General features: G+C 42.2%; 1 protein-coding gene across 2 annotated transcripts in view; it reads right to left on the reverse strand.

Moving 5' to 3' along the window:
* Positions 1-246: 246 nt before the first annotated feature.
* Positions 247-22,917, reverse strand: part of pag1 (phosphoprotein membrane anchor with glycosphingolipid microdomains 1) — a 51,486-nt gene continuing 28,815 nt past the window's right edge. For both annotated transcript variants that reach the window (XM_086193630.1, XM_086193631.1), the window contains exons 2-9: positions 18,748-18,784; positions 16,248-16,482; positions 14,193-14,250; positions 9,922-10,018; positions 9,451-9,620; positions 8,825-9,256; positions 4,628-4,687; positions 247-4,331 (exon numbers count right to left, since the gene is read on the reverse strand). In XM_086193630.1, the coding sequence (XP_086049756.1) occupies positions 3,969-4,331; positions 4,628-4,687; positions 8,825-9,256; positions 9,451-9,620; positions 9,922-10,018; positions 14,193-14,250; positions 16,248-16,438 (1,371 nt within the window). In that variant the 5' untranslated portion in view covers positions 16,439-16,482; positions 18,748-18,784 and the 3' untranslated portion in view covers positions 247-3,968. The remainder of the gene's footprint in view (positions 4,332-4,627; positions 4,688-8,824; positions 9,257-9,450; positions 9,621-9,921; positions 10,019-14,192; positions 14,251-16,247; positions 16,483-18,747; positions 18,785-22,917) is intronic.

Genomic DNA, 22,917 nt, shown 5'->3' on the forward strand with positions numbered 1-22,917 from the left:
AAAGCTCTCTCATAAACATGCCCCTGTTGAAATACTTTGATCAGTCAAACTCACAAAGACACCACTTCATTTATCACAATTATCACCCTCAGAGAATATCATATAAATGTAAAAAAAAATGACCTAATTAATGTCAAACATAACATCTTAAGAATATTGTATGCAGCTTCTAATATTTCTACATGACAGCACCCCAGAGAGAAAAAAAAGTCAAGAGTGACACATTTTATTCTATATATATTTTAATAGAACAATTCATGTCATAAAATATTTACATGCAGAGAATGGAAACTGGACAGAGGGAGGTGACAGATGTGGCCATAACTGCCAAAATGGGCTTTTCCCTGTGATCAAAGGCGGGTGTCACAGTTGAGCTGTCTGCTGGTTGTAAGGGGAACAAATGGTCTCATTACGGGAGTAGTGGAGCTGAAGGAGGGGCAGCGAGGGAAACATCTCCCAACCTCTACCACACCCCCGTTCCCTCAAGGGGAATTCATGTGTTTATATGAGAAGGATGGACAGCTGAGTAGAATAAGTGATTTCAGGTAAGCAGCTATTAACAGTGTCTGTGTGTGTGTTACCCCGACTTTGAATTGGCACTAAAACACTTCCTTTTGACAGATCATTTCCCGAGAGGTCATTTTGAGCATTCCGTGAAGACCATTATGTCTGTGTGACGGCAACAACCTGATACACATCGCGTCACCTGCAAGGAGAAATGACTTCAAGGGCTCACGTGTTTTTGTGAATAATCAGAATGATCAACTCTGTGTGGAAAGAAAGACCATTGCATCACCCCCACCAATATGACCACTGCTGCATGTTGTTGTTGTTTTTTAGCAGGATATTTAAAAAAAAAAAAAACAGACGGATTATTGTAAAAGATGGCGGAAGGACAGGCTGAACTACAAGGAGCAAGCCGTTACCTCTGGGAGTTAATCTGGATCAAATTGAAGATTCTGGATGCTGGACATGTCATGGGTTCATTTTGATCACATTTCTTGCGGCCATGCAAAATAGCTGAACTCACATTTTGGTTTCCGGAAAAAATCTCGATCGCCTCCTGGATTGGTGGTCTGACAGACCTATTGTCAATACAATGATCAATATCTTTAAACAATTGGAGCACAATTTGATGAAATTTGTTCAGGTCAAGTATTTAAAACAGAGAGATAAGTATTTAATTCCAGGAGATGATACTGTTTTGTTGGTAGGCGAGGAAATCTATGATATGTAATGCATTCACATGACCACTTTGGTCTCTCAGTTCATTCTAGATTCTTATGTTCACTGGGGATCACATTTAAAAGTCCATTTCACTGCAGCAATGCTAAGAGGAGTAACAACTAGGGAAGCACAAAAATATCAGCATACCTTCATATCGGCATATATAGCGCTTTTGTTTTTGAATATCAGTATCAGTCCAATCAGCAAAACTGGGCCAAGTGTGCTCATGTTGTTTGTACTTCATGGCTCCTTGAAAATGTTTTGGGAAAAAAAGGCAAAAGTTTGACAAATTCACAATGTTTAGATGTGGTTTTTAAGTATGTACAAAATGTAGATATCATATAAATTTACTTTGATACAGATAATCAGAAATTTGTTAGTATTGCACAAAAGATATGGGCAAAAACGCAATGTCGTGCATCCCTAGTAGCTACATTTGAAATTTTATATATAATTGATGTTGCGTTGGTCTGACTGAACAAGTTCCTGTATGTCTCATCAAAGCGTGTAATACTGCATTCTTTTTAAAATATGTTGTTTTTCTGCAGAGGATAGTCACACTGCTGCATTGAATTATATATTTACAGCAAAAAGATTTGACAACAAACAAATATTCAGACAGTTATTCCATTTTTAAATTAAAGTACCAGACTCAGTGTCTCTACGAATGCATGTACCAACAGAATGTACCTTTATCTGACATTTGATTGGTTACAGTTTGTCAGAGCTTAACATTGAGTGACAATACAAAAAGCCATCCGACAACAAGGTTTCAGTTTTCTCATTAAAACGAGGTTGACTTACATCAGTGTTTTCAATATTAAAACTATACCGACCTGGACATTATACAAATAAGTAAAAGCGTACAGAAAATTTCCAGCGAGTACAAGTTGGTTAAAATAGTGCTCGAACTATATACAAGCCTCAGTTGGCATGTCGTTAGTATCAGCTACAACCAGATAAGGGTTTGTGTTGTATTGTGCGACTAGTAAGTTACAAAGCATTCTATGGTGGAGTTGTGCAGAGATGTTGCAGGATTTGGATAACTTTATTTGGACATGATATATTTAAATGCAGTACCATAATATCAAACCTTGTGCTTTAAAAAGAAAATCATCAGGGATTGTGGCTACCGACAGCGTACTGTAAGGAGCTCAACAAGGGTATGGCAACCAAAAAAATGCATGTAGTCTTCATGTGTACATGAATAATACATTTGTTATTTCATCCCTTTGCAAGTCTTTTGAATTGGATTCGACCCCAACAGAAAAAAAGAGAGAAAAAAATTCAACAGAACTGCCACAATAAACATGGGCTCATCATGTTTTGACTTTCATGTCTTAATCACAATGATTTGTTTTAAAAGTCATGTGTATGCGTACCTTCTACGTTTTCTTACAACTCCCTTATCAAAGTATCTCGATAAAAACACTAGAAACGTCTATAAAACCCTGTGTACTTTTCTCTCACAGACACTTCACACTGACACGCCGATATGTATCTTCACATAAATAGGATTTTCACACACAAAAAAAGGTTGACGTGGACTGTAATACATCTACAAATGTATCGTTATACCTGTGAAACTGCCCCGCCTCTCTCGTTGCTCGTTTCCATTTTAGTTCTGAAGAATTAGCTTCCTATTTTCGGTCTAGTTTCTTGTATACCTCTTACGTTGAGCTGAGAAGCTGAGAAGGACAACGCACGTAATTTTCAGACGCCGTTACTTCAAAATAACTAGTTGTCGTCTTTTTCTTTTTCGACCCAACTGTACACTGCCAGTATACCCTAGCTGCCCATGACTAGCAAGTGCCTCCTCTGCCCCATGTTGTCATCTTTTAACCTGATGATGTGGAGTTGCACTGGCGCTCGTGCGGCGACCAGGACACATAACCGTCATTCCACTTTCAGTACAGTTGATTAATCATTTGTTTACTGAAATGATGAGGTCATTCACCAGTTAATGAATTTATCATCCTAAGAAAAGGACTTTTTTTTCCCCTCTCAAACAAAAGCCATTTTCCGAAGATAACAAGTTAATCAACACTTGCTTTCTTGATATCAAGAGTTTAAGACTCTCAAAATTAAAGCTTAAAAATGCTGCTTCCATACAAATGACATGTTAGTCTACAGGTAGCTTGGCTTTTGCTTTCTCTTCCCCCTTCATATGAATTTCTAGCAGGAATAACCTGGAGGGACACCCCACGGGTCACCTGGTTAAGTCCCTAGCAGCTGCAGAGAGGCGGTCATTATTATTTTTTATACTTTCATATGTGCATGTATTTCATGATCATATGGCACAGATTTTTTTTAAAAATCACAGGCACTGATCGTATCCTCAGCTATCAACTTGAAATGCTGCATGCGTGTTGGATAATCATTTGATATTTTTACACAATCAGGTGTTCTTTGATATGCACTGTCAGCAGAGATTAAAAATGAGGAGTTTAGTGATAACCCATAGTGCACGTTTCCAGATGATTACCACCCATCGAAGGAGGTACTACAGTTAATTTACTAATAATAGGCTTACCAGTACCAATGACATTCACGCTGCTTGATAAATTACAGGAGTCAAGTTTGGATGTGATAAACTGTACCCGAGCTGTAAAGAGGACGCTCATGCATTGATGATGAATGCTGCGGTGAGAGGTTTCTGATGTTTCTCCAAGTCATGCACCGAAAGCTCAAAGCACTGCAGTGATGTATCAAAGAGGAAGCTTCTTCTGCAGAAGAGGAACTCAGAGGCGTGACATTTCCCGGCTCAGACCCAGCTCCCCCACACTCTCGTAGTCAGGTTCTGCCTTGGCAGCATCTGACCCCTCCTCTGCCAGCCCAGCCCTGTGCTCATCATCTGAACTGCTAGTCTTTGGAATGCGGATGGCCTCGTAACCAGGATCTGTGCTGTCAAAGATGGGGTCTCCCCCTGGCGCGGGCTCACCAGGCTGGGAGTAGATGTCCCGGACCGTTGCGTAGAGGTCACTGGAGGACACGGCTGGGACGAGACCTTTGATCTCTGCGATGCTGCTGTAGTCATGCTCTTTGTCTTCCTGATTTACAGCATTGTCACAGTTTGTTTTGTTGACTGTAGAATACACGGCTGACTGAAGGACACACACACAAAAAAAAAACAGAGGTTTTAATTTAGGTTATTCCTTAAATATGTGATTAACAAATGAAACAGATTGTGCACCAAAAACAACGTAACAGCAAGAAAGTGGAAATGTGTGACACACTAGAAAAGACCCCCGCTGGCGTTTTCCCTCATAGCATTTCATCTGATGTCGTACAACTACTTCACCAGTTTTATTTTTAATCTTTTGGCATTCACAGTAAAGAGCCGCTGTCTCGGGAATGGAAGCGGCAGTTTGGGGAATAAGGGAGTTTAACACTGACTTACCTCACTGTCAGACAAAACGTTGTTGTCGAACCCCAGTGCAGGAGATAGAGGGGAGTGTAACTGCAGGAGAAGAGAACAAAAAGAAAGATTTAGATATGGCGTGTTCAAAAAAGCAGCTAAGCAAGAATCACACGTATAAAACATCCCTAAGGCTAAAAAGTGAGCGATTACTTATCATAAAAGCATTTTGGGGGGGATGCCATCTTTAATTTAGAAAATGTTCCTTATTTAGTCACAATAAAAACTGCGACAAAGATGTGGTGTAGTTGTCATAGTAAAGGTATTTGAACCAACTTTGTGGGGATGTAATTAAGACACAGTTGCAGTTCTCATTGATCCGCATCCCTAAAACATGTTGGCAAAGTATTGAAAAGTTTTCAAATACATAAACACCAGTGAAAAAAACTCTTCAGAGGTCGCTTGGGATCAAATCAATGAGGAGAACTTCCAAACTACTCCCTGTAGCCGGAGAGAGGAACGAGATCTGCCCTTGCCATTTTTGCTGTGATACATTTGAAGCTAATGTTGTATATAACCACCCATTTATTAAGAAAATTATTGAGCGAAAATCAATAGGAAGTGACAGAGAGTGCGGTGTTTTTTGTGCACAGCCGCGGTTCACTTCATCTTATGATCGATGGGAAAGCTATTAATCAACAAAGCACATCTGACAGCCGCGGCAAACACCTCAGGAGTCTAACAAGAACCTCAATATCCCTGCCAGCATTGACTAAATACTTCATATCATGTGGGAATTTAACATGCTTCTCTGAGGGGAGAAAGCGTGCTTTTTTGTTTCTTGTTACGAGGAAATAAATCAAGATTTACTAAGTCCTTTCCTTCAGGTACCAAAGTTAAAGTTAATTTATTTAAAAAAAAGGTAAAGTTATTCACTTGTTGAAGCATACATGTGGTGTTAGTCAAGGGCATATTATCTCAAGCTACATATACCAAAAGAAAAATTGTGCACATCCATCAAAATGTCTGTCCTTGTTCATGCTGGCACACGTTTCTGAGAGAGCATAAATCAATATGGTTACTTTATGGCTAACCCGTGTTTGGAGACATGATTGCTTGTATAGATCTGACACACATTCGGGAATGCAGCAGATGGCTTCTCCATTTCGCTTAAATTAGCCGACCAATTAGGCAGAGTGCCCCAGAGGAGTCTCGGTAGGAAACACGGCCACAGGTGACTTGACCCAGCCACAGCCACTCTCAGTGAGTTTCACAATATTTGTTCATCTAATTTGTAGTAATTTCATTCCTCCCTCAAGAATAACAACAAATCAAAGTGGTTTTCTAATTCAATCTCGTCAACTGTTCAATGATAAAATATGTAAAATACACACGATATGACATTATTTCATTCTAAGGAAATAGATGCATTAATGTTATTTAGCGTTAACTTGTTTTAGTGAATACAGTTAGCTAGCTACTGAAGCCAATGTAATGTGGAAAATACAAATGTGTGTCATAATTGTGTAATCATAATACCAAAAATAACTTCATGTGGGCAATATAAGTAGAGGCAGTAGTATAGAGAAAGTTAAGTAAAAAAAAAGTATTGTATTTGGTATCCAACAGTACATTTTTTACTTTACTATCTCGATAATAACAAATTAGCCAAAACTTCTTTATTTCCAGTCATACTGCTAACGTTGCCATTAAATAGGAGTCACTTTATATATATTTAGTGTGTGTGTGTGTGTGTGTGGGGGGGGGGGGGGTTGAGCTAGGTGAGATGTGTCGCCAAGGCCCTTTTGCATTACATATATTGCAGAGACCACTTTCTTTTCGCCTGTGCTTGAACATGTTGCACAGGGGACATCACGTGACCTTCCTCTGACATATGGCGCCTTTAACCTGGGTTTGATTCATGTGAATGTAAAATTAGACTTTTAAAATGTGTATTTCCATATTGATAAACTAATATAAAGACTATGTATTACATCGATACACATGGACATGAGAGATACATAACTAGGTGTCATAATGAGAGCATGTGGTTTTGTATGTGGAGGATTACGGGTTAATGTTCCTGTGTATGAAGGCCATATAAAGACATGCAGGATGGCAACAAGCTGATTACAGCAGCCTCGGAAGACAGACAACTCAGGTGTCAATGTGTCATTCAAGCTGATGTGTGCGTTGACGTATATTCTGCATATCAATCTAAGTACATCAGCGTATATTATCGATGTTCTCTGTTTCGCACGTGTTGCTTCATAAATAACTCTAAACATAGAGCCTCATGTTCAATAGTGTATCCCTTGAGCATCAGCATGTTGGGCAGCTCAACAGTGCTGACACGCAGAATATCCAAGTTTACCAGGACCACGTCCCTGGTGTGTATCCCAGCAGCCCGGTGGCTGGGTCAAACTCATTTCTTACATCTCACAGAAAAACCCCACAGGTGACAAACAGTCAAATAACTGCGCACAAGTCTTGCAAGTGTTTATGAGCATTCAATAATTGTACACTTGCACAAGTGAATGTTGTGTATATAAAAATGCTGAAAAGTGTGTTTGTGTTTGTGTGTGTGTGTGTGTGTGTGTGTGTGTGTGTGTGTTTGTGTGTGTGAGAGAGAGGGAGAGAGCTAGAGGTAGAGAACCATTTACCAATCTTCCACCGGAGGGAATTCCTCAGACATTTACATATGGGCACCCCAGGGTACACACGGTGAATGTGTACGTATCAGAGACAGACAGAGGGCTTCCATAGCTGATATCATCCATCATGGAACCAGACTAACTGTCATAGGGACGGTGGCCAGCTGGTGCTCACCAGGCACAGGTACATACACACACACAGACTTTATTTGACAAGACAAATCACCGAATGCTCCTGGTCATACAAGGGCGTAAGCCACCGGGAGCCGGAAACATCCAGGGTTAAACTTAAATCAGCCCCAGGGGGTCTGTATGTAGCAGAATACATGCAAACACACACATATCTTAGTATCTATATGTTTTTGTAATGTGGGGGGATGGGGAGAAATAACAGAGTTAATGCTGACGAGACATGCCGACACATACACGTGGGATCCACATATGAGTGCAAGCATTTGCAAGTATGGATATGTGTGTGTGTGTGTGTGTGTGTGTGTAAGTGCGGTTTACACTGTCGTTGGGTAGATAAAGATTTCATCATAGATTTGGAGGTCAGATGAGGCAAAACACGCCTGCTGTCTAAATAAGGTATGAGCTAATTGGCTGCTAAAATGGCAAAGACAAAGGAACGTGGAGAACAGAATCAAGGTGAGAGGGAGAGAGGATGCAGACTGTTGACTGAAGGATACTTAGGTCTCTTTTTTTTTCAACATCTATCCACCGTTTCAAGCTGTTTAATTGATTTTGTGGCCACCCGGGAGCTATAAACATAACACTGACACATTGTCACCTTGAAAAAATTGAAATGACAAACTTGTTAGCATACGGCAGACACGGAGAAATACTGTACCCAGATGGAATTTATGGTGCTTTAAATATAAATTCATGTCCATTCCAGTATATTCAGTGCTCATTAAGGTTATAGCCACTTGGTAAATCTCTCTGCATTCAAAAGTATATGGGGTTTCTAAAATTGTGTGTTAAATGTTAGCAAGATAGTTAGCAGAGCTAGTGAGCGAGCTTGTTATTCAGCTAGCAAAATAAATTACAAAACCATTTTGAGAAAGCAGCTAAAGGTTACATGTCTATGATTACAAAAAAACCCAGACACCACACAAGCTAAAAGCTATACACACAAAAAAATTCCAACAAATGTTTACACTGCCTGACATAACACACCGGAGTTTCAACTTCCATCAGTGTTGTGTTAATTCTGATCTTATTCCAGAGGTTTAGCAGACGAAAGTTACACACGATAGTTTTGTTTTTTCTGTACCAAACATCGAAAAGGCAAGAAGTTGTGGTTTTATAGTGGTTATATGTATGAAGCTGGATGATCTGTTGTGATGAGTAGATGATCTCCAGTTCATCTGGGGATATTTTGGGTCACAAGAGCTGATGAGAATGAGGTTATCTGGTGGTAAATCTGAATCTGAACTTTTCCTGGAGATTTTCTTTCACCTTTTATGTTGCTTAAATAAGGTTTTCTTTGTTCACATGAAATATGAACCGACACATATTATGCAAATGTCAGTGCACTACATGAATCTATAGGAGCGAGACCACAAACACACACTCTCCGCACCTCTCCATTGTGCAGCCCAGCTCCTGCAAGGCCATTCATCAACACTGGCTGGTTGTCGTTCTCATCTAGAACCTTCTCTGGTACCGGCGGAGGTAAATCCTCCTCTGGTTCCTCCACAGGCCTGTGGGAGGGGATGCTTGCGTTATCAGAACGCCTTTTGGCCTCCATGTCGGCGCTGTGGCGGCTCTTCTTATTCAGGTCCACTGAGGCATACTCAACCCCTGCACACAGGGGCCCCCGCTCAGGTGTGCAGGGGCTGAGGTGGCCATTGAGGAGGACAGGGGCATGAAGGGAAGGCTCTTCGGGGCTCAGCTCGGCTGTACCGTTGGGGAGGCCGAGCTGAGTGAGGGGGTGTTTCAGCTCCTTCACCGTCTCGTACAAGGAGTCTTCAACACTGACGTCACGTGATGACACCGCCATCTCTTTCACCACCTTGAAAAAAGGAGTGTGTGTTATTCGATCCAGCTACTCAGAATCAACTTTCTGCACTAAAACAATCAATCAGTCAGTCATGCAGCACTAATTTGCAAACTAATCCAAGCTTTAATCTCCTGTAACGGGCACTTTCGAACACACCCCGAGTAGAAACGTGATTGTGCCTTTGTGAGGTGACTTTAAGTATTGACCTCATAGGTGCTGTCCCCTGATGCTGGGGGTCTGTCCCCTATAAGGGTGTTGTTGGGAGGAATGCTGGGAAGCTCACGATCCTGAGGACACTTGGAGGACCTGAGCTCTGATTGGCTGGACAGCATGTCCTCTGACGGCTGGGGACTTGTGTCCTGTGTGTCTGTGAGAACTGGTGGAGCAGACGGAAGACAGTCAGCATTTGGTGACTCCAAATATTCCGAGACCTTCAAATTACACAATGATTTTTCTTTTTTGAAGAAAACAACTATTTGCAGCTATCTGAACGTGCGTATTAGCTCCCTTCAAAGGAATTAAATGAAAAAACAACATCTGAAAGGCCATAAACACCAGCTGCTTAGCAAATCCCGTCATGTTGCTGATCTGATTTTGTCTGCTGAAACTAAAAGACGAACATCTTCGATTTTAATGAGCTACCTATATGAAATGCTAAGCGTAATGTCTCTGCTTACTTGTACCGCTGGTTAGAGGTCCGTTGTGAGAGCTGCTGACGGCCGCATCAGTGGCTGGACTGTCTGCTGACTGGCTGATCGCCTCTCTCTCTGAAACCTGCCAACAACAAAGCACAATGTGTTTGTTGCTGCAGCTGAAATAAATCTTGATGTAAAGTCACCCACTAAACGGAGACCAGCAACCGATGAGCACAGAAAAACAGTTCAATCATGCACATTTGTCAGGTCTGCACAACATAAATGGGTCTAATAGCATTCTTAGAACAACTATCCTGAAGATCCGATTTTCCAGGATTTTAGAACACATGACTATTATGTTGATGCACCATCATCCTTTATCACTGCTAAGTTGAAGCTCTTCAAATCACATTACTGATTACAAGATGCTTATTATTGGTGTACAGTTAATTAAATGTATTATAGTTCTGCTCACCAGCAGAAGATAATTCTCTATAAGAGAATGTATAATTTATACTCTCTTTAATTGCTTGGTGATTGTCATTTTTACTTCCATGAAGAAGATGCAGTAATCACTGCTGTGTGCTTGTTGCTCTCCTGTACTGGCTTCTCTGCATTGACACCCTGTAAGAGTTGAATTCAAAATTCTTCTTCTAACATACAAAGTCCTTAACAATCAGGCACCTTCATATTTGACAGAGCTCATAGCCCCCTTTTTATCCAGCCAGAACCCTTCGCTTCCAGGATGCAGGGTTACTTGTGGTTCCTGGAGTTTCAAAAAGTAGAATGGGAACCAGAGCCTTCAGCTACCAGGCTCCCCTCCAGTGGAACAGTCTCCCAGTTTCAGTCAGGGATGCAGACACCTTCTCTACCTTTAAGAGCAGGCTTAAGACCTTCCTTTTTGATCAGGCTTACAGTTAGGTCTGGCTTAGGCTGGCCCTTAGATATGCTGCTATAGGCTTGGACTGCTGAGGGATCTCCTATGGTGCACTGGGCTTCTCTCTACTCCTCTCTGTTCTCCTATATTCATACATGTTACTAACTCCTCTTCTTTTCCAGAGCCTTTGTGCTTCCCCACTTCCGAGATCCCTGACTGCTGCTGCTGCTGTTTCAGGCTACAGACCTAAAGAGGCTCAAGCAGCCACCCTTAGCATCACCTGTTCACATCCTTGTCCATCCATCAGTCTCTTCCCTTCTTCTCTCTCTTTATCTCTGCATCTTTCGTTCTGTATCATCTGTCTTTGTCTCTTTCCCACTCTCCTGCTCTCTTTCCCCCCAACCGGTCAAAGCAGAAGGCCGTCCCCATTGAGCCTGGATCTGTTCGACGTTCCTGCCTGTTAAAAGGAAGGTTTTTCACCGCCGCTGTTGCAGGACGTGCTCGCTCACAGAGAACTGTTGGGAGTAAATTCATTGAAGGATTGTGGTACTGGACCTGCTCTACCCGTAAAGTGTCATGAGGTAACTTTTGTTGTGATTTGGCGCAATACAAATAAATATGACTCTCCTTGACTTGTTGGTTATCAGGATGTCTCAAAAATTAATGGAAAGATTTAGATGAAATCTAGTGAAAAGCTGGGCAACATGACAATGAACAAGTTAGTAACTTCTGAATGTGATCAGTATCACATTGTAGATCCTAGATCCTGAAGACCACGCTAGACAACTGGCAGGATGTAGCAATATAATGGAGTTTAATTTGCGTCTTTATTATGCGATCAGAAAGATTTGAGTGTAAAGCTTTAAAAAAAAATTACACAAGCACAGTTTTACCATCCTGCAATCTTTTTTTTAAAAAATTGTGAGTCAAATTAAGACGTATTTATCTCAAAACCTCATTTGTAAATTGAAGAACCTTTGCTCTCGGATCAACATTTTTTGTTTACCATTCAAAAGGGTTTGCTTCCCCATTTGCTGAGGTGTTTTCCTGCACGTGCAAATTTCATGAAACTTGAGAAATGGTTGCAATGGATTGAGGAAATTGTCATAATCTCATGAATTTGCCGTCATATCACAGCATTATATATCTTTTCAGATATATAATGCTGACAGCAAATTTAAACTGACTTTGATACTATGTCATGCTTTTAGAGGTCATATTCTGGTTGTGTTTGTGACAGGGAGAGCTTTTTATGATAGCCTTCGTTTGACATTCTACTCACTCATCCCATTTTGTTCTTAATGTCACATTGGTTCATTAATAGGAGACAGTGAAACCAAATCGAGCATGAAGACCAACTGACGAGGTTAAATGGCTGCATGTAGTGGCGTCACATGAATAACAATGAAAACCATTGATAGTGATACAAAACAAAAGGGCGATTGTGCTCCATCTTTTTACCTTGTTTTCTCTCTCCAGAAAGCCGCACGACAACAACATCACCCGTGAAGCTGTCTGGAATTCAGTCTTGGTCAAAGACACTTCAGTACATTTGTTCCAACATTGAGGTTTTATCTCCTCCCGACGCCTGCTTCTCTATTTGTCACATCACATGGCAAATTCAGCGGCTCTAAATAAACTGTGAGACTGCAGAGTTGCAGGCACCATCGCTGGGATCAGCCACCACAGAATCAGCTCAACACTCAAATCAACACTTTCAGAGGGACGAAGAGGAAACGGCTCTAACTGACAACAAATCCTGCAACACTGCTGTAAGATGATCAACTTTTTCCTGTAAATGTGTCACAGGTGAATATGTCACTCTTTATTATGTCAAGACTGTCTTTGTTCAGGTTTGTTGTTTTCCTCCTGTGAGAGCTTTCAGGTTGTGTAATAACAGCTCCACATTCCCACCTAGTGGCCATCAACTCTCATGCAATCATTAGTGTTGATGATGTAATCTTTAACTATTTTATGACCCACATGATTCCCCCCACATAGTATGCAAATAATGCAATGACTTTAATGATCTAGTTACTGAATCTACACTGAATATATTTACACTTTACAATTTAAAGAAATTAAAACCAATCCAATGCGTGAGATGCCTCTTGACATGGCTGCAGGAGACGGATTGCAGGTGAGCCAGAAGAGCCAATCTACTTATCCGCAAAGACAAAGACCCCCATTTAACCTGTCAAGGCTGTGACATGGTCCGTCATTTAAATGGGGCCCTCCTGAAACAATCTGACCACCCTGCAATTGTGCTACGATATAAAGGTTACGGCAAAGATATCCATCAAATGCAAAGAGGCTCTGAGGAATAGAGGCATGTTGGCTGCCTGACACACACACATAAAAAGCCCCAGAGGGAGTGACAGGATAAAAGAGTAAGTGGGTGTTACTTAGTCGGTGAAAGCTGGGCATTTGTCACACTTAAAAGTGGGCATCAGTATTATAGGGGACGGTAATTACTATCTATGGCCCAGACACGATGATGTACAGCAGCGTGTATTTATGTCATTGTGTGTGTGTGTGTGTGTGTGTGTGTGTGTGTGTGTGTGTGCCTAGAATCTACATGGTCGATTACGGCGCCTCTATTTTTGTTTTACCACTTTCTCTCTTGTGACTTCTAACAAATACTATAGTGTAATAACACATTCAAAAATAGGAATTCCCTCCATGTGTCCTCTCAACAGCCCTTCCCATCAGCCGCCAATGTCAAAACAATTTTAGCAACAACTGGAGGCTGTCAATCATCCGTGCACAGCGAGGTTTTGTTTTGTGTTATGTTTCTGTCAGCGTGATGGAAGTAGGTTAGGAGGCAAATGTCAGCGGGCGTGAGACTGTGTCATAGGATATCAGGGTGTGTGTGTGTGTGTGTGTGTGTGTGTGTGTGTGTGTGTGTGTGTGTGTGTGTGTGTGTGTGTGTGTGTGTGTGTGTTTTACTCAGGCATGCAGCCAGTCTGGAAGCCTGGTTTACAAGCGATTGCCTGATTGCAGACGTGTCACTCTCCCACGCGGCGATTAATGAGGACTATATGTTTGTGAGCGTGCGCATATATATGTGTGTGTATTCTTTCTGTGACATTGTGTGGGTGCATTTGTTAAAGCACTAGCACGGGTTGGAATAAATATCTATATCAATCTTTCACTGCTTCGGTGATCTCTCAGAATGAATCACATCTGACCTCCTCAGCACTCCTACTGTTATTGTCATTGAATGGTTGTGTCATTGAGGGAGTGTGTATCATGTAATTATCTTCCCGACACACAAGCGTTCCCCGTGCACGTCTCAATGGTGCAACTTATCACAATTTTACATTTTGGTTGGCAACATCTCCTCTGACGTCGTCTCCCCAATTCAATTTGCGTGTCATTCATTCCATCTAACAGAGAGCTGCCCGCCATTTGAAAAATCTCAAGTGCAACTCACTCCGTTTATGAGGTCCACGTGGTCTCCAGCTGAATATCCGTTGGCTGCTTTCTTCTGCCTGGGAAAGGAAAGGGAAGACGAGGGAATAATAAAAGAATTTTTAATCCATGGAATGATCCATATTTGTCCATATTCGAGAATAAAACTGCAAACTTCCTGATAACTGCTGCTCTCTAATGACTTGTTTTTCTTTGGGTTGTATCCTCAAACTGCAGGAGTCTCTCTTCACCCCCCCCCCACCATATGTCTTTGTTACCTGGGATCCATTACATACATTTATTATTTTAATTAATGTTTTCAAATGTTGTATATAAAGTGATTGTTGTCCTGCTCCATGTGTCTATTGCGTGGCGGTTCTCGGAGGCTGTTACAGGGTTTCTCTGGGAAGTTTTCCTCACTCTTATCGAGGCTCTAAGTATTGCCCCCCTGAGGCAGATTGTGATTCTGGGCTACATCATTAAAGTTTGACTTTACTTGAATAATGATAACAGAACAGAGGGTCTGATATTTTAATCTTCCTCATAGAAACGGTTTCTCTCTTGGGAGCATGTTATTCCTTCATGGTTCTCCAACACACTGGATATCAAACCAGTCCAGACATTTAGTTTGGACAGTATTTTGGGTGTTTTCATCAACTGAGGTATTTAAGGGCTTTTAATCTAACAGCCTTTAGGATTTTAAACAATTCAAACCATTCATTATTCATTATTTCATTATGAGGAGATACAGCAAATCCAACCTGACACAGGCCGAGAGGCGGAGTCTATCCCGGACAGGTTGCCAATCAATCACAGGACCGACATAAAGAGGCCGCCAACCGTTGACGTTCACTCCCACGGTCAATTCAGAGCCTTCAATCAACCTAACATGTTTTTTGGTCAGTGGGGGGAAGTCAGAGCGCCTGGAGAGAACCCACTCAGGCACAGGGGGGGAACATGCAAACTCCACACAGGAAAGCCCCAGAGCGTTCTTGCTGTGTCCCCAACCAGTGTACATGTTTTGTGAAATTATTATTCCCTGAGGTGCTTTTCTATATCTATGACGAGTTTCTGTTTGGTATTTGTTGACCAGCTGAGAGCACACGATACACAGGGGAGAGGAGAACTGAACTTATACAGCTGGGGGACTCGAGTCGCAAAATTGTCGACTTCTTTGACAACTGCTGATTGAAGACTCCACTTGATTTTGCCCTGGTATTCATGACTTGAGACTTGACATACACTTGAGACAGATGACTTGAAAGCGCTTCACTGTTTCCTATACTGTACTTTATTGGTGACGATTCACAGAAATAAATTGCGCAACAAACTGATTTTCTATTTTTGGCACCTCACGGCCTGATCTTATGCTGTATCTCCTCTAAAAAGAAGCAAAAATAACAGGATAAAACCAAGTATCGGTTTCAGCTGAAAACCTTTGCATGTTTTGTTGGTTTTAGTTCCTCTTAGCTGGTGTGAACAGAGACTTTCATGACCAGACTAATGACTTCCTTGACTTTAATCACAGTATCTTGGGACTTGCTTGTGACTTAAAGGGTAAGAATGGCATGAATACTTAAGAGAGTGTTGTATTTGCTGGTTTAGCCTCCTAACATTACATTCTTCATTGTAGATGGGGTTCTCCTACACACACACACACACACATATATATGTGTGTGTGTGTGCGTGTGTGTGTGTGTGTGTGTGTGTGTGTGTGTGTATGTACTGTATGCATGTATGTATGTAGTATGTGTGTTCTGCTTTGGGAGCAAATATTCTTATTCAGAATGTAGTCAACATGTCCTTGGGATATTTTTTTCTTCCTGCACCTACAATAACTGTTAGCTACCAATGTCCCCTTGAGTGTTCGTGTTGTTTTCAACACTAACATGCTGCACAACCGGTGTTTCATCTAAACAGAGCAGGTTCCATTTAGAAAGTTCAACTTGAGTACAAGTCACTGTGTACTGATTAGAAAGCTGATACAATACACACATTAGCCTTTCCTGAACGTACTGTAGAATTTGATGTGTGTGTGTGTGTGTGTGTGTGTGTGTGTGTTTGCTGTGTTGCTCACCCCTGGCAGCTAGCGCACAGCAGCAGCAGCAAAGAGACAAGCATCAGGGCAGTGAGGGTGCTGAGGGTGATGACCAGGACCAGCTGCCCACCGCCCAGCCATGATGCCACCCCACTAGCAGCTGCCGCCGCTCCCGACCCAATGACTCCTGCCTCCGGCCCCCACCACACTCCACGCAGTACCGGAGCCATGATGCATCACACTGAGACGGGAGAGGACATTGGACAGGTGCCAGCTGGGGACGGACAAGAAGAAAAACACATTCAAAAAGAACAAATGTTTTTGAAAAATTTCTCTGTAGAGAGATTCTGTTAAAACCTTTTAAAGATTAAATATATGGTGGAAGAATCTGTGCACCCAAATTGATGACTGTGTGTTGAGGATAAACACGGTTCACTGAAGGACACGATCGGCTTAAGCATGCAAACTGTGTTTGACCTCTCAAGCAATCAAAGTGGAGAAAGTTGATTTTAGTGCAGCGGCTTTATCTCAAAAGCCTGCGATTTCTATTCTCCCGGGAAATGAGCAACAACATAGACATCTGAAGACTGCCAGATTTACTGGAAGCTGTTGTGCATTTACTATAATACCATTCAGTCCTTAATTATTACTACAGAGGAACAAATATCTGTGTCCCTCTGCCCTAAACCAGCCGAGTTCCCACCAAGCATGTACACCCTTGAATACAACTCAAGCAAATTAATCTACTGAAACAGCTGGGAGTTGTAGTCTTTAGTCAAGTAAATTCTCGTATATAGCTACAATGTTGGGGGCTGTTTTTAGCTGTGAATTTTAATGCTGTAGTGATTATTAACAGCAGCAGGATGGTGTGTGAGGAACTCAGAACAAATAATTACACCAGCAGAGCAAGCGCAATAATGCTGCGCTATTATAGGGTTTTATTGTTTTGGACATCACCTTTAACAGCAGAAAATCTGGTTATTCTTTGACTGGATCATCTCAACATCCAGTCCGTGTCAGACTTGATGTCTGCATTGCTCGTGCAGTCATGAGTTAGAGGTCTGGGGTTTAATGGGGGTCTAGTCTATATTTAGGGTTCAAACAATGAACTACATTTCTGTGACTTAAAAAAAAAAATGGCTGTAAGAATTCTAATGACAGTGCATCCTGTAAAACCTCTGTTTAAATATCCGAAATAGAGAAACTCATGTCAAAATTTACCAGCAGACTTATTGACAGTTTGTACATTGACACAACAAAAAAATGTAGCAAAGTAAATCAATATCACCAGTAATTAGTTATTTGTGAAACAAATGAATTTTCCATAGTTTTCTGGCTGTATTTGTTTTCCAATCATGATGTTTTGAAAGAGCATTCAGAGTTTAAGACAGAATAGTTTTATTGTATGGGGAAACCTTTTAAAACTGTGTTTATGACAATAAAATGCTTTTCCCATGAAAGACAAGAGGAATAAGTAAAAAAAAAAAAAAGGCTTTTGTCTGTGCAGACATATTTCATTAGATTGATTAATTCATTGTTGGCTGTCATGAGAGAAATAAAGAACAGGATATATATATATATATATATATATATATATATATATATATATATATATATATATATATATATATATATTATTCCTTTATATCGTCTAATCTGTTCAGCATTCGCCAGCACCCGACCTGCATCCTGTTACCAAACACGTCCAGCAGGTGGAAGCAGAGAGCAGAGTCAGACTGCAGTGCAGACAGTGATCTCAGTCTGCTGCAGTGGACCCCACACCAGAGTCGCTACAACTGGTGTCTGGGCTCTGCGCACAACATTACCAACCTCATCACGTCTCTGTCTAACAGCCAAAGTTGGGTTTCACTGAACTGATGTTATCGCAGGTGATTCATTGGTGTGTACGTGCGTGTGTGTATGTGTGTGTGTGTGTGTGTGTGTGTGTTTGCATGCGTTGCAGGTGGGGAGCAGTTGTGATGGTGACAAGCTCTGTAAACTCAAGAGAAATAAATATGAAGTGGTGGGTTTCTTTCCTACTGTGGGTTTCCTGCATGTACACGCTGTCTGTTACTGCAATGATTATGAGAGGAATAAAACGGGATACGAGAGAACGAGTGACTGGCAAATACAGGAGGAAGGTGTAGAAAAAAAAAATCACACAAAGTCAGGATTGTGTTTTCTTTCTGCTCCTGACAAGACAGCTGCTGACCTGGCAATCATGGTGACAAAAATATGACATCTATCATGTCTATTGTCATCAGCCAAACTCCTGCCTAGTGTGTGTGTGTGTGTGTGTGTGTGTGTGTGTGTGTGTGTGTGTGTGTGTGTGTGTGTGTGTGTGTGCGTAGAATATATTTTGCCAGAGGGAAAATCTCCCATGCGTCTCCCTGCTAATGTGACTGAGGATGGTGGGAGTCGGGGAAGCGCTGATCAAGCTGCGGAAGCCAGTTTTAAATTCTTCAAAGGACACTGCGGAATTCCTGCTGAATGCCGGTTGTGTTTTCATGTTGGTTTGAGAGGCTGAACACAGCCTCACCTTGACTCTTACGGATGATTCGTCAGGTCGGCCTCGCCTGGAAGAGAGCAGATAGAACAGGGGAGGGTTATTGCTGGGTGAAGGTAAAGCACTGAGCTGTATATTGTCCCTGGACAGTGTTTGTGGATGACAAGTGCGAACGTAAGGTGGGAAAGAAGCATGGAGTATACGTATCGCACAACAGGCTGGTTGCAACCACACACAAACACAAACACAAACACACACACACACACACACACACATACACACCCTTCAGCCAGTGTATATCTCTTCACTCTGTCTTGTACACAGAACACACACTATGTCCACTCTATTGAGCTATCAGCTCATGTAGCCTGGAGGAGAAGAACCACATGACATCATCCCTGAATCATATCTCCTAACACATCATCTCCGTTGCATTTTAACACACAAATATACTCAGAATCATGCCTTCAGAGGAAACACACACTGATTTTAAAAGACATTTGGTCAAACATGTGGTCCGGTCTTCAACCCCCCTCCACGTGGAACTGACGTCTGACCAGACTCTGGTCTGCTCTAAGAGGCCCACATCCAGGTGTGACTATCTTGTACTACGTGCCAGCTCCTGTGTGTCTCTGATGGCACTTAAACCAGAATAATTACCAGCTGCCACAGTGCTGCGTCGCCATGGCAACATTCCCTGCTACCCATCAGTGCTATTTATTGTGGTTCAGAGGGGAAAAAAATGAAATCTGAAATCTTTTGAACGTAACTCACAGCTTGACTATGAGCCTGCAGGTGGTTTGTCTGTGTGACTGTGGAGTTGCACTAGTAACCTTTGCTGTTCTGCGATGATGATGATGATGATGATGACCCAAAGGGGCCTATGTTGTAGTCCTTACACAAAAAGGGCTGTTCTGAGGGGCAAGTCTCTAACGAAAGGGCCCCTTCACGTCCAGGGGGTGGGAGGAAGTGGGATAGAGCCAAAGTCCACTACTACAATATTTCTGCAGACCGAATCCATCACAACACTTAAACCACCACGGACAAGAAGATCTTTAAACACTTCCAGTACAACTTGTTTCGAGATTCTCTCTGCCGGGGAAGAATGTGTACTACAGTAGAAAGCTCCAGAGAAAACTGCAGTTTCCAAGATCAAACATTTAAAAAGTGTATTTCTATCAGAGAGCCTTCAAGGCAAACTTTCTTCCTCATGCACAAACATCATAGCATTTTGTGCTCCAACACACTGTATGACTGTTCACTCTACCAGATCTGAAACCATTAGAAAATCTCTGAATCACCACGTTGACAAAAATGGAATGAAGAACCTGCTCAGTAAACACCTCGATCTCCCGCTGATAACATTTCTGACGTACTGTTATTTCATTCTGAGCAGAAAACATGTAAAACATCCCATTTTCCACTTGTGAGGACATTCCTGATGAATTCCACACCGAGCAGATCTGTATCTTCTCAGTGTGGAAACTCCTCAAAGAACCACCATGTGATCCACGGCAGCGAGCCAAGGACCATAACTGCTGTCACTCCCGTTCTCCCGGCGCTTTCAGACTTTGATGAAAGAAAACAGAAGGCTTGGAAGAGTCATAGTAAGTGTGGCTTTCTTTTCTTTCATGCCATAGAAAACAACTGACTGGAAAAGCTATTAGAGAAGGAATGCGTTTTGGGAATTAAAGGCAGAAATCCAAATTTTTCCATCACCCAGCTGTACACACAAACACACACAAGCCCGAGACGCACCACAATCTCCTATAAAGCATGCAGGAATCCGCAGCCAAACCTCTGCTCTGAAGGTGGAGACCCATACCTGATATTGCAGTGAAGCCTACCAGCCAGGCAGATTCATGAGTGGGTGCACATACAGGCTCGGAGGGTTTACAGCTGGGTGGGTGGCTGCTGAGAACTGAACCCCAGGAAGCTTCTCAGAGCGAGCGAGAGCCAGAGGCATCGCTGCAATAATAAATCATCCACTTTTTAGGGAAGAAAATGCATCAAATTTCCTCAAGCGGTCGTGCTGTGAAGTTCTGCAATAAACCATTCGAATGATTAAAAGGTCCCATGAAATGTAAAATACATTTTCCAAGTTTTGATGCTGGGTCTATTTGCCACATGTCAGAGTATTTTTGTAGGAAAATCTGTCTTTTCCTACAAAAACTCAAATTTTTAATGACTCATCCTGCACTCAGAGGCGCATACATCAAATGAAATTTCTGCCTTGGACTTTTACGATCCATCCCCCCATCCGATAAACAATACACCGCCCTCCTGAACTATTTAGACTTGCTCAATCATCCCAATCCAGCCCGATAACATTTAGAAAGTGTGGGTGGTGGGGGGGGGCACGATTTATATCATTTACACTGACGTTAAGAGACAGCTAATCAGAAGTAGCCAGCATTGAGTGGCGATGGCTCGTGTAGACGCCAAAAAAACTCTGCAACAAGTTCCTCTCCTGCTTCATGATTTTACCAGAAACACTTAAATATGTGGGACCAAACAGCCCCCTGGCATCTGAGTCATGGAGCCTGAAATGATGTCATGCATTGCACTGCTCCCCTAAAGTGTGTGTACACGTCAGGTGTTTCTAATAAAGTAGGGAGTGGGTGTGTATGCATGGAGTAGTCACAGGAATGTGAATGCACAAATATCTGTTTGATTTCTGCCTTACAACTGTAGAGAAACAACACACATTGATCGACACAACATGCACATTATACACACACCGCTGACCATCTTGTGTCCTGACCGGAGGGCCATTTGGATGGTGGGGGTGGGGGCTGAATGGGGGATGGGGACAAGAAGGACAGGCTAACTCCTGCCAAGACGGAGGAGAATGGAAAATAAAGCGAGAAGAGAGGAGTAATGAAGATGTCCAGAAACTAAACCGCAACCGAAAAACACACGGGATTCACGGCGGAAGAGGAGAGGCGAGCAGGAGAGGAAGTGATCACAATGTGAAGAGAAAGGACAGGGGTGAACCATAGACAGGAAAGAGAGCAGAAAGCCAACGCTAAGTCATAAAGACACTCATCCCCAGGGACGGTTGATGAAATACACCTCCCTACTCCACAGAGAGAGAGAGAGAGAGAGAGAGAGAGAGAGAGAGAGCGAGAGAGACTGGACAAACAAGCATGCTGAATTAGTCGCTACCATCACCAGCAAGAATCAAGAGACATAATCTGTGTTGCCATGGTAACACTGCCCATTCTACAGGTTAATGGTTTTAGCTTGAGAAATTGATCCATATTCCCTAAATGGGGAAACTGAAGCTGCATAATTTAGTTTGCTCCCTCTCTCATATTACAGATGTTGATGTTCATCCATATGCAGGAATCTGCATCGTTAGCTAGCAGAGCACTGCTCTCCCACCGTGGGGCATAAACAAAGTATGAAGCATGTTATCCAAGCAAATATCCCAAGTTTTTCATGGTGCACATTTAAGCTCAACCAGGGTAAAAACATTTTGTCAGAAGTTTACATGAGGATCATTCCTTTCTAAAAACTTCTGACTAAATGCTAGAAGACAGCGGGGTGGCCTGGTGGTTTACCAGACGCTCTGGTTTGAAGAGTCCAACTTCATCTCCTCCGCCCTTCAAAATCCCTCCCAGCTGCACGGCCGCACAAACAGCAACATGTGTCTTATGTCTTCGCCACACATGACAAATCCCTCAGAGTTTCAGCGTCGTGACCTCACAGAAGTCCACAGAGGCTCCGGGTTTGTGTGAACGCGCGTGTGCGTGTGTGTGTGCGTCTCAAAAATCTGCCTCTAGTTAATGTCACACAGCCCCGTGGGAAAAGAACATTTCCTGTCTTTCCCTGCGCAGCCTTCGAGGACACTGATGACCCTGAAGTCTTCGGAGGCCTGCAGATATTTTACCCAAACGCACACAGACACACACACACGCAGTATTCCCACTGGGTGAGTTACTTAATTGAAGACGTGCCTCTGGCCTTTTGCTCATTTTACTACTACAGCTGCCAATGTTATGGTGTTCATAACAAGACGCTTTAAAATGCAATACTTAACATTCGTCTCACATCATTTACATGTTCTTTGCAAGTTGGGTATTTCAAACAAATCTATGAACACATAAATAATGACCCAATTAAACGCTTTAATGAATGAATACACACACGAATCGCTGGCATCGGCATCCGTCAACATCTATAACTCACAAAGTTGTG

The sequence above is a fragment of the Aulostomus chinensis genome, chromosome 22 (assembly GCF_037954235.1).
Source record: "Aulostomus chinensis isolate RoL2024-O1b breed Wild chromosome 22, RoL_Achi_v1.0, whole genome shotgun sequence".
In the NCBI taxonomy this organism is placed as follows: domain Eukaryota; kingdom Metazoa; phylum Chordata; class Actinopteri; order Syngnathiformes; family Aulostomidae; genus Aulostomus; species Aulostomus chinensis.